This window comes from Dromiciops gliroides, chromosome 2 (assembly GCF_019393635.1).
Source record: "Dromiciops gliroides isolate mDroGli1 chromosome 2, mDroGli1.pri, whole genome shotgun sequence".
Taxonomy (NCBI): Eukaryota; Metazoa; Chordata; class Mammalia; order Microbiotheria; family Microbiotheriidae; genus Dromiciops; species Dromiciops gliroides.
Window position 1 is genome coordinate 370,124,160 of NC_057862.1, and position 13,023 is coordinate 370,137,182.

The 13,023-nt window shown below is 39.2% G+C and overlaps 1 protein-coding gene across 2 annotated transcripts in view; it reads left to right on the plus strand.

Moving 5' to 3' along the window:
* CTNNBL1 (catenin beta like 1) overlaps window positions 1-13,023 on the plus strand; it is a 200,454-nt gene that overhangs the window by 123,569 nt on the left and 63,862 nt on the right. For both annotated transcript variants that reach the window (XM_043983996.1, XM_043983997.1), the window contains exon 11: window positions 1,374-1,555. In XM_043983996.1, the coding sequence (XP_043839931.1) occupies window positions 1,374-1,555 (182 nt within the window). The remainder of the gene's footprint in view (window positions 1-1,373; window positions 1,556-13,023) is intronic.

Here is a 13,023-nt window from a genome sequence, read left to right on the forward strand (position 1 = left end):
CAAAAGAAATATTTGTAAGCTTTGAAACGGTAACATGCTGTATCAGTGTTGTTACAAGAGACCAAGGTCAGTTCTTCCTTAACTGAATTGTCTCCATGATGACTATTCTGGCTCCCAGAGTGAGGTAGTACTATTGTGGTAAAAATTATTTGTGGCATAGGCAGCTTTTGAAGGACCTCCCCTTTTGGGGGAGAAAAGATTGAATGCTCCCTGAAGGGAGGTTAAAGGGCACTTCCAGAATGCTAAGCTCTCGAGGCATTTCCAGAATGCCAACTCTAGAGTGACTTTTGGAACTTGAGTTCTCTCTCTCTGGCTGGTGACTGAGGTCCTGGTGGCACACTGGCAACCTTAGACTGGCGAGCTGTTCAGGTTGGTGAGTTACTTACTGAAAACCCTAAATTCCTTTGAACCAGCTTAAGCTAAGTTTAGAGTTAAGAGCATTTCTCTGTATTTCTGTTTTCCTATTTCCTTATCCTTTGTTGTTTAATTAATTCCCAAGTAATAAAATCTGATCCTTTTTTGAACTAAAGCTTAGAGGCTCCTTTCTTATTGGCCTGGGAAAAATATCTAAAAAGGGCAGTTCAGAGGGGAGGTTAAACCTAAAAGGGTCCCTCATATTTCCGGAACCCCAATATTAAGGCAAGTCACCCAAATAACGCTCCGTATATCAAATTTTGTCCCTCACACTATACCATTTAACTTTTTTTTTTTTTTTTAAAGTGAGGCAGTTGGGGTTAAGTGACTTGCCCAGGGTCACACAGCTAGTAAGTGTTAAGTGTCTGAGGCCGGATTTGAACTCAGGTACTCCTGACTCCAGGGCCGGTGCTCTATCCACTTTGCCACCTAGCTGCCCCTATACCATTTAACTTTTAATTGTATGCTTTAGTACTTGAGTGGATTGGTGGTCTCCTGGATGTAGGTACTTGCACTGGTAGTACAGATCATGACCTGACCACACTTTCTTAAGCTGTGCAGGGAGCTCTTGTCCATGGATCCACTCACTCTGCCAGGGAACTTGCTCTCTGTCACTTGTTGTTGTGTGGGTGCTGTGGAGTGTACATGTTGTCTCTCAGTTACTCCTCCCTTAGTCCACAGAATTGCCTTGCCTTCTTTTGTTTTCCAGCTCTCTGACATCTTTTTCTTTACTTCTCCTGCATAATTCCTTGTTGGTAAAATGTTGCAACCCACCTACTCAACTTCATCCCTCATGGATGAGAACATTCTTTCAGTCACCTCCTCTGGGTTTCTGTGAACCTTCTTTAGGCAGTTTTCACTTTGAATAGAGGATAAGGTAAATGCTGTCGAGTGACTTTTCTTTGGGTATTCTTACATGGTCTCTTCAGATGTATTTCTTTTTCCTTGGCTTTCTCTAGGGAAAAGAAGATCTCTCGAAGTAGTGCCCTGAAGGTATTGGATCATGCTATGATTGGACCTGAGGGCACTGACAACTGCCATAAGTTTGTGGACATCTTAGGTTTGCGAACCATCTTCCCTCTCTTCATGAAATCTCCCAAGAAAATCAAGAAAGTAGGAACCACAGAAAAGGAACACGAAGGTAAGATCAGTCCAGGAAGTAGGGAAAGTAGGACGGAGAGTATAACATTCTTCACAACAGAAACTTTTTCATTTTGTCTTTAGATCCAGTGTGTCTAACAGTGTCTTACGTGTAGTAGAACTTAGTGTGTGTCGAATTTTTTTTTTAATCTGAGTTTTAAATACAAATACACTTTCAATTGGGTGAAGGAAGATTGAGTGAAACAGCCTGATTATTGACTATTCCTTCAAAGTGCATAAAAAATCCACCCCACAGCATAATGCAATGAAGAATGTTGTCTTCAAAATCAAGAGATGTGAAGTTTATTCCCTGTTTTGTCCTTAACTGACTGTGTAGCCCCTCACCTCTAAAATTAGGGAGTTGAGACTAGGGTGTGTTGACAACAGATTTAACAACTATTTTACGCTTGCCTCAGTCCTAGTGGCTTTCCTGGTGGCCTGTTAATAAGTCTGTGACTGGGAGTTTTGTTTTCTTAGCTATAATTTGTAGCTGGGTGTCTCTCTGATGAAAGACCCTTTTGAAAAGAGTTATGGGGTGGTAACAAATGTCACCTCCAAAGTGATGCTTTCATGGATTTCTGCATTAAAGTATGATTCAACTAACATCAGGAATTGCAGGAATAAACTATTTATAGCCCAAGTTCTCCTTTTTATGTTTCTCCTCCCCAATGGAACACACTCCTTGCAAAATGCTTCCATGAATTGCAGTTGTGCTCCGAAACACTGTAACCAGAGTAGTTACCGTAGGGCCAGTTCCTTTCTGTCACAGTCTGGAGGGATGAGAATTTATAAGCATTGGCAATGGTATTTGAGGCTTGTGCCAAGTATCTCTCTAGAGGATATAGGTTATTGATACGGTGTAAGGAATTGGAAGGCAGAAATAGGGATGAACATGGAAGTAGGGACTGTGGCATTGAAATGTAAATTGTGGCTAGTCAACCTTTCTACAGGGGGCCTTGAGAATATGAAATTCTAAGAAATAACCCTAGGATTTTTAAAGATAGAATAAGCCTAGAGATCATCTAGTCCAATTCTATCACTTAACAAAAAAGGGAACTGAGGTCCAGAGACTTTTACTGATTCACCCAAGGTCACGCAGGCAAGAGGTGATCGAATCAGGATTCGGGACCCAGGTCTTCTTGAATCTTAAGCACTTTGCTTTTTCCAGTATACTTTGCTGCATCACTTGGAACAAAGATGTTTGAATTATATTTGGTGAGTTCTGTTACATACTGAGAAGTCATAGGGCCCTTAATTACAGTATCTATGAAAGTAGGCCATTAACAAGTACTTTCTAAGTTAGTTCAATTGTAGTAATCCCTCTTTTTTGATAATGATTAGAAAAAAAGAATATTTTGATCAACTGAGAGTTGTTATATGTATATCTCTCACACACACACACACACACACACACACACACGCCCACAGTGGGCAAACTATGTTATATTGACTGGTTGCTGTTTGCTTTGAGTTGGAAGTCAGTTCCAAATTGTTACCCTTTTCTATCCCAGCACCCCTACAGCATCAATATGTATTGAGTGCCTACTATGTGCAAAGCTCTATGTAAACATTAGGTAGGAATAGGGGTACAGAGGAAGAAGACAGATGAGACTTGGCCCCTGTACTTAGCTAAATGGTTTTGTGGAGGGCAAATAAGAAATGCTCACCAGTATAATATAGGAGTGCATAATAAGCATATATAAAGGGATCTAAGAATCTAGAAGATGGAGAATATACTGATTGTAATGGGAAGGGTACTGTGTTCAAGAGTCAGAGGACCTGAGTTTGAATCCTGGCCCTGATAATTAATTGTTTCACCATGGGCAATTCACCTCCCCTCTTCAGGTCCATTTCCTTATTACTAAAATGAGAGGATTGGACCAGAAAAGTATCTGCCAGGTGATGAATTTCTTTTGGCCACTGCAACTCATGAAATTGTTTACTGAAAGCGTGGCGTTATCTTTATTGGTGGTGGAAGTGTCCACCTATATAACATTACAGATTTTTAAAAGTATTTGAAGTAATAGGCTTGACACTGTTGGGATAGGGTAGGTAGCAGGTTTGCAAGAGAAATAGTAGAAGACATATGACCTCAAGGAATACTTAGAAACATATATGAAAGAGAGAGAACAATAAAATAATGCAGTTCTTAGTATAATCAAGTAGTGGCTTAGGTACAGATAATATGTGTTATAGAGGTTTAGAAAAGATATTGGTAGGAATAGTTGGAAAAGGGTTCTTGGAGAATGTAGAATTGAGGCTGGCCTAGAAAGATAACTGTGATTTAGCTGGGGGAGGGGAAATGTATTCTAGCTGGGTAGAAATGCAGGTAAGGTGAAGAGGCAAAAAGACAGTGTGATGTTTAAAATCTAAATGTGTGGTTGCCTTAAATCAAATTCTTTAGCACCAGTCTTTGGCATTAAGCATTTATTAAAGCATACCAGGTATTCATGTGGAGTTCAGAAAGTTAAGAAAAGGCCTATCTAGCCTAGAGTTCCAGCCTGGTCAGGTTCTTCCTCAAGTCCTCCACCAGTAAAATCCCATTATTTTCTCACATCCCCCTGTGCTTCGTTAAGAAACATTGTTTCCTTAATGAAGCAATAACATTACAGATACTTATGACTAACAATGTAAAGGGAACAATGTAAAGAGAAAAGAAATTGAGCTATGCATTGACATTACAATTATTGTCCAGTTATTATGCATGAAACATATAATAAAAACAAAAATTGAAACATTCTCTAAAAATTAATATTACTACAGCAGCCTGGTGTAGAACCTGATTTGAATTTCTGTCCTTGATGCCTGCTGCACTTAGAACGTTTTCCAAGCAAGTCATGGAATCTACATGGGCTTCATATATAAAATGAGTAGGTAGACTGGAGCAGAGGGGTCAAACCCTGAGTACAGCCCAAACCAGATTAAAATGTAATTGAGTAATACTTAAATAAATAAAAGTACAAAAAAGAGATAAGATCACATTTAAAACCAAATCAATATGCACTCCATAGGGATCCTTTTGTGGAGATTATTGTTGTTGTTGAGTCGTTTTGGTCTTGTCTGACTCTTTGAGACTCTGTTTGGGGTTTTCTTGACAAAAATACTGGAATGGTTTGTCATTTTCTTCTCTAGCTTATCTTACAGATGAGGAAACTGAGGCAAACAGGGTTAAGTGACTTGCCCAGGGTCACATAGCTAGTAAGTATCAAGTATCTGAGGCCAGATTTGAACTCAGATCCTCTTGACTCCAGAGCCGGTGCTCTATCCACTGTTCCACCTTGATGCCCCTGTTGGTTGTAATCTTAACTCATTTGCCTTCTGGAAAATCTTATTCCAAGCCCTCTGCTCCTTTGTAGTGGTAGCTGCTAAATCTTGTGTGATACTGACTATGGCTCCAGGGTATTTGAATTTTTTCTTTCTGAATGCTTTCAGTATTTTTTCTTTTGACCTAACAGCTCTGAATTTTGCCCATAATATTTCTGAGGGTTTTTATTTGCAGATTTCTTTAAGGGGGTAACCAGTGGATTCTTTTAGTTTTTACTTTGCCCTCTGTTCTAAGTTATCTGGGCAGTTTTCATATATAAGTTCTTGAAATATGATGTCTGGGCTTTTTTTTTTTTTTTGATCATGGCTTTCAGGTGGTACAGTAATTCTTAAATTATCTCTCAATCTGTTTTTGTGGTCAGTTGTTTTTTCTGATGAGATATTTCATTTTAATTTTTTAAATTTTTTCATTCTTTTGATTTTGTTTTATTGTTTCTTGATATCTCGTGGAGTCATTTACTTCCACTTAACCGATTCTGATTTTTAAGGAGTTTTTTTTTTTTTCAGCAAGGTTTTGTACCTCTTAACAATTTGGCCAATTCTGATTTTTAAGGAGTTATTTTCTTCAATATTTTTTGGCCTCTTTTACTGAGCTGTTAATTCTTTTCATAATTTTCTCTCATTTTTTTTCTTAGTTTTTCCTCTATTACTATTTGAGTTTTTAAATCTTTGTTTTTTTCTTTTTTAAAAATTTCATTAGCTCTTTTAGACTTGTGTCCAATCTTCATTTTTAATTTGAGGCTTTGCTTTTAGATGTTTTCAAGTCATTTTCTTTAATTTTTTTGTCTTGATATGCCTTGTTACCTTAGAAGCTTTTTATGGTCAGGCTCTTTTTTTTCCCTGTTTGTTCATTTTCCCATCCTGTTTCTTGACTTTGTTAGAGTTGGGCCCTGCTTACTTTGGGGAGCAGGGGGAAGGAATAACTGGCTTGAGTTTCTGTATCTTAATATAGGGGCCTATAGGGTTTTGGTGCTTCCAAGGTGATATGATACAGGGAGAAGTCTGGTCAGGACCCTCCTGCTCTACACTCTGGTCTTTAGTTAGGTTGCATCCTAGCTCCCTCATGACCACAACTGCTCCTCTCTGCTCTGAAACTGTGACCTGGACCTGGGTAATAGGCTATGTAGCTGCCAAACAACACCTGATCTTGCATCCAATGCTAAGACAGGAGTCTTCTGGAATCTCTTTTGGACCAGGTATTCAGTCCTCTTATTGTTTCTATGCATCGAGTGTGCCTGATGCTCGTGTTGCTGCTGCAGCTACATCTTCTAAGGCCCACCAGCACTGCTGTTTTCACCAATCTGTCATTTTGTAGAAGAGGTTTTGGGGAAATTTTGGTAACTGTGACCCATTGCTTTGCCATCTTGATCCTTTTCCCCACCATTAGTATTTATTAGAATAGTAACTCCTCCAGAGTGTAAGAACCGTTATTCTATCCTCATGTAGCCTGACTTGGGTTTATTATGGGCCAAACTTTTAATCTGCCTAGGTTAGTAGTAGCCAAATACTGGTGGGGGGATGTGGAGGAGAATATGTGATGTGAGTTTCCTAAAGCTGTCACCTTCCATGATTGTATTTATGGTGAATTAGAATTCCCAGAGAAGGCAGGAAATATGGCAGATATGGAAGGAGAATTATGCTTAATATGCTCTGAGAAACTGGCAGTAAGTGAGGGCCATATCTTGGTCAGCTATCATTTAGTCAAAGACTCAGGGTTTTATTCTGAGTGTTATTGAGGCAGATATGAAAAACAGAAGTCTTCAGCAGGATCTTATTTTGTATGTGTTCTTGAGAAGGAGAAAAAGTGACAGATTCAGTGAGCAGCTGTTTTCCTTCTGAAAAATGTGTCAGTGGTGTGCTGGTAACAGTACATTTGCTTTAGAGCACCCACATTAGAAATTGGATAACATTATATTAGTGAGGGCAATGGCTTGGTAAGACAGCCCCTGCAAGGCATGTTTGGGCTCTGATAGCTCTTGAGGATGAGTTGTGAATCTTGAATACCACAGACCTGGGAGGGGCTGTTGCTGGCTTGCTCTGTGGCTTCAATGGTCAAGCTATTGACCAGGCATGAACAGAAGTAAGTGTTGCACAAGTGTCCCTTTAGCTACTCTTCTCTTTTCTATAAAACTCTATAGTTTTGTGCATCTTAGAGGATATTTCTCACTCCTCTGACTAAGACTTCTTAACCTGAACCAAGTTCAGTTCTGTGGAATTCACCAAACACTGTGTGCCAGGTTTTGTGTTGTAGGTAAGGGCATTTTATAATAACACTATTTTGATACCTCCTCATCAGAGGTGATAGATAGGAAATCAGTTTCTTATCTAGTAGTTTTTAGGCCCTACTTTTTCAAAAGATCATCTTTCTTGACCACTTTAGGCCCCTTGCCCTTTGCTGCTGCCATATTCATTCCTTGAAGCCCTGGACCGCATCAGGGATTGTGCCTTTCAGGGTTGTTTTCCAGCCTTTTTTCTCATACTGAAAATCTGTCAAGATCTAGAAATATGGAATGGTAGGAAAGGTCTGGATGAATAGGAATCTGTGATGTTTAGACTTTTGCCTAGGGGTAAGGTAGAAGAGATTTTGGACTTCCCTGGTGGCCTTCCTAGTCTGAGGTTGAGGATAGAATGAGCCCCAGTTCCCTCCTCTGAAATCCCTTCCTCTCATTCTTTCATAATCTTATAATACTTAGAACAGGGCAAACCATTTGCTTTTGGATGGGAGTGTTTCAAAAGCCAGTGTGCTATGTTTTAGATTTAAGAAAGAATAGTAGTTCTGGTATTAGAAAGTCAGGTTATGGAGAGAGAACTTGTAGTGAATCGTGGTATGTCTGAAGGGGGAGAGAAAAAAATACATAGCCCACATACCCCAAGATTGTATATGATTGAGTCCCTATTTTGGGAGTTGGTTGTAGGAGGAATGGTTGAAATTGAAATCCATTCAGGTTTGCATAATAAAACCGTTAGAAATAGATCAGGAGAGGCACTTGGCTTGAGGATGGGTCAGAAAGAAATAATTTGCCCTTGGATGTGGTATTATGATTGATAACTTCCTTGGTTTTATAAAGAAGAGTACAATATATTGTCTCCTTGGTGTTAACTACTTCAGAATAGGAGGGAAGAGAAAAGATGGAATCCAGAAATGGTATTTGACCTTTATTTCTTGTCTCTCCTAAAAAAATTCTTATTAAAATAAGTCCAATTTTCCTTGTATTGCTTCATTAGGTAGGTGAGTTATTGAGCTTGTAGCAGTTCAAGTTAATTGAGCTGTTTTAACATGGTTTCCCTGGAGGCTGTTAAGAGCTTTAACTCTCTGAGTGACAAAGCTGAGAAGGGTATGCAAAGTGTGTAAGAGTGTGTGGTTAACACATACTCTTTGTCTTGTTAAAAATCCCATGAGAAGATGCTGTATGACCATAGTGGGTTTTCACTCTAAAGGTTTAATCTCTACCGTCTTTAAAAAATTCTTAAGTGGTAGTTCTAGTGACTGTGTCTCAAGGAGATTGATGCCTTGTTACCATAGACACCAAATTGTGCCCAGAAGACTGACCAGTGCCCCCTTCTACCCACCAGGAACACAGAAAGAAAACACTTTAACTCTTTTTCCAATCAGGAAAGGGGAGGAGAGAAAAGAAAGGATATAGGTAGGTGGAGGAAAGGCAGTAAGCTCTCGGAACTCATGACACGATTGCTCCAAAAACCCTCCAAATAATTCCATAGGACAATTCCTGGAGCAGCAGAATCCCCAAAAGAAGGGCCTGAGATAATTTTCCAGCCAAAAACGGTTCAGAAGGTTGGCAGGAGGGGGCTGCCGTGCCAGGCCAGGAGTGGAGCCCAACCCCTCAGTCACACTGACACAGATTCAGTCCCAGGCAGGCTGAACCAGAGAAAGAGACCCCTAGAGCCTCTGAATCAGCTGCAGTGCCAGGGGGAGATTACACGATTCTCTGTTGGTGCTGAGGTGGAACTTGGGTATTTCACCCCTGCTGGGAACCAGGAAGTAGACTTGAGTGCTGGTGGTCCAGGTTGGGGAAGGGCTCAGGCTTGTGGGAGCTCACAACTACAGCATACAAAGTTTTTCTGCCTGGTTAATTGGCCTGGGGTTATCTATGAATCAGAGAACAGGCCAGGCCAGTGAAGAACCTGTCCCTCCTTAAATTCTACCACCTTATATCCCTTGAAGCTTGGGACATTACATCCTGGAAGCAGTGCCTCACTTTAAGGAGTTAAAAGTCAAGTAAAAGAAGGGCAAGATGAGCAGACAGAGAAAGATGTGGACCATAGAAAGCTTCTTTAGTGGCAAAGAAGATTGAGGTGCACCCTCAGAAGACAATAGCAACATCAGAGCTCCTACATCTAAAGCTTCCAAGAAAAATATGAATTGGTCTTAGGCCATAGAGGTGCTCAAAAAGGACTTTGAAGATAAAGTAAAAGAGGTAGAGGAAAAAATGGAAAGAGAAATGAGAGTGATGCAGGAGGGTCATGAAAAAAAAGTCATCAGCTTGAAAAGCCAAATTGGCCAAATGGAAAAGAAGGTAGAAAAGCTCTATGAATAAAAGTATTGCTTAAAAATTAAGATTGAGCTAATGACTTTATGAGAAATCAAGATGCAATAAAGCAAATCCAAATGAATAAAAAAAATAGAGGCCGATGTGAAATATCTCCTTGGAAAAACAGCTGACCTGGAAAATAGATCTAGGAGAGATAATTTGAAAATTATTGGACTACCTGAAAACCATGATCAAGGAAAAAGCCTAGACATCATCTCCCAGGAAATTGTCAGGGAAAATTGCCCTGCTATTCTAGAAGCAGAAGGTAAAATAGAAATGGAAAGAATCCACTGATCACTTCCTGAAAGAGATCCCAAAAGAAAAACTCCCAGGAATATTATAGCCAAATTCCAGAGCTCCCAGGTCAAGGAGAAAATATTGCAAGCAGCCAGAAAGCAACAATTCAAGTACTATGAAGCCACAATCAGGATAGCACAAGATCTAGCAGTTTCTACATTAAAGGATCAGATGGCATAGAATATGATAATCCAGAGGGCAAAGGAATTGGGATTACAACCAAGAAAGGATATAGATGATTGACTTCTTGAATTTCAGAAATAGCATCTACTTAAAACAGTTTGTTAGAAACCTAAAAAGCATTTTCTGGGCACATTGCTATGTAGAAAGTTGTTTGTCCTTTGTACCCAAAGAGGACCAATGATAGCTCAATGTTGGGGTCAAGATTCAGTGTATTCAACTTTGGCTGATTAGTCCAATATGAACTCAGAAGGCTCTATCGCAGGTTGGGCACAAATAATTTGTTTGAACATTTGAAATAGAGATATCTCTAGATCTGCACATCTCACGTTTCCTCATGGATGATGGGTGATGTCTTGACTTGTGTATGAATTAGATAAGTGAGACAGAATTGTGCAGTTGTCAGTCTCACTTGACCAAAGTGTCGGACCAAGTTCTAAGTAGGGGAATTCTTCACATGCTTGGGGTAGACATCTCCCTTACTCACTGAGAGATTTGAGGCTTATTGGTTACCCTCAACCTGATTTAACCTATCTGCCAAGATGGTTTTATGAGTGTGGCCACATGCTACAGCTTCTTAGAGACATGAATGAGAATTGTGTGACAGGTGAACACCAAATATGAAAGGGTAGATGACCAGCCCTGAAAAGGGCTCCTTGAACATGGGGGATATTATGATTGTACAGTCACTCAAAACATAAAGTCAGAAGTGAATAATTCCAGAGAGATTCCTTGTTAAAGTGCTTTACACCCCCTGATTTCCTAGGAAGGGACATTGTGGTAGTGCAGAGAGGTGATCATCCTTGTGTTTGCCTTTTTTTTAGAATAGATGTTTCAAGGTTCTTTTCTTACATATATTTCTCTAGTTGTAAGTTTATAAGAGCTTTCCTTGGTTAGTGAGGAGCCCCCAATGTCTCCATCTTCAACACTTGCCTTTCACCCTCCCTGACTCTCTCTGTTCTACCCCATTCAAGGTGGTTTTTTTCTGTTCTTGTTTTCCTAAACCTTCAAAATTACAGAGGGGATTTCGGCAGTGGAAGCTAGAACAATGAATTGTGTGAAGAGTGAACGGTATTTAATTTTAAGAATAGCATTAAGCCATTTACTAACAGGCACTTTATGTTAAACAAGGATTAGAATGTCTTGCTGTTGTTTTTGTTGCTATTTGAAAACCTTATAAATGAACAGTTTCTGGATCAGTTCCCTTTCCCCCCCCTCCAGCTGGCTGTCTCATTTTTGACCTGGGATGATAGAAATAGAAGGATACTGAAATGTACAATGTGTTTAGATTTTGGGACTTTCCTCAAAATCAGGCTAGAGGGGATGATTTTGAGCATTGCACATCTGGTTTGCTAACTGGTTAAAGCCTTGGAAAGGATTAATCCACATATATTTCCCAGGGAGAAAGTTGTTTTTCTGTGTTGTTTATTTCTCAGTGAAGAAAACATTTCAGCAGAGGGACTATTTATTGTCAAGAAGGCAGCAGATGCTTTTTTTCAGAAGGTTACTACAGTCACTCCTTTAACCTTCCACAGTTCATTGAATGACTGAGCTGGAAGAGACTCTAGAGATCATCTGGTCCCAGGCCATTGTTTTGCAAAAAAGGAAACTGAAACCCAGAAAGTGCTTTGTACTTTCTTTATTGCACTTTCACATTCTGCCTTGTGATCTAGTCATTTGTGTGCATGTCTTATGTGACCCCCTATTAGTAGGGGTCTGTAAGCTTTCTGAAGGTAGAGACTGTGTCCTTTTCTTTGCATTCCCCATGGCTTCAGTTCCTTTCATATGATAGGCACTTAATAAATATTTGTTGAATGAATAAATTAAATGACTTTTTTCAATTCACTTGGGCAGCCAGGAGCAGGCACTTAAGTTACAACCCAGAACTTCAACTCCCATACCAAACATTCAATCCCCAGCTATTCCACATGCAGCAGGAGTCTTTTGAGGTTACAACAATAGTCTGTAAGTGTAAAATATTGATGTCTTGGCCTTTGTGTTTATGAAGTTAAGATATGGACTATGACCTCATTGGGCCAGCAGGCCTATAGGCTAAAAACAGCAGCAACCAAATGAAGGATTGCTGTTTATCTTAATGAACTGTTAACTTTGAAGCTTAATCACAACCACTTAAATGACAACCTTGTTAAAATGCCTCAATACTTGAATGACACCTCAAATCCCCTCTAATTTTTAAAAATTTCTTCCTACTGACAACTTCCTCAAGGTTCATATGCTTCAAAAGAGGAATCAAGCAGGTTACCAAAGTTTTTCCTAAATCATTTCTTTGATACCAGTTTAATTATTTAAGTATTTCAACTAGTAAAGCTTGATCCTTATTTTTGTATTGGGAAGCTGTGTGGATAAGCAAAGAAAGGAACACTGGGTATTTGTGGTTTCTCATTGTGTGGAGCATGCTCTTTGTTCTTCAGAGGTAGAATTCTTACTTTGATTATATAGTTTTCTGCCAGTGACTTTATCATGTTATCAGAATGACTGATTTTCATTTATTACAGATTAAATTTTATGTTAGTTTATGTTAGTTTGTGTAATATAGGAAAATGTTTAAATGTGTGCATAAAAGCTCTAAGCTCTGTTGGAACAATAGTCAGAGATCTTTAATTCTGTACCCCTTGGTTTGTCAGTACATTAGCTATTACCTGTTCATTTTAGGTAATGAGAAAAGTTCAGAGTTTTGTTGGGCATGGTAAAGAGGTGAGCCAAATTTTAAGGATGCTGAATCTGTGAGAAGTCCAGAATTAGCTGGTGGGTACTTGCATTACTTAAGCATTTTTCTCTTCACAAATTCTTCACTATGGAGTTCCTTTAATTAGTTATGCCCTAGTAAATCTAAAATCCAACTGAATTTTATAGTTTGATTTATACATATAAGCATTCAGTTGTTAAGTGTAATCCCTTTGGATTCCTTATTCACAGTGGAGTAAAGTAAAGGACCCAGTAGCAAGAGATTCAGGGTACCCTTTTTTATACTTTTTCTGTACTCTGAGATCCTTGAGAAGGAAGAGGATTCTCAGCAAAGATTGAAAAAAAAACACCTCTGAAAGACTTCAGAAGATAGCATAGCATGAAAGCATAGTGACTTCTAACTTGGATAGTG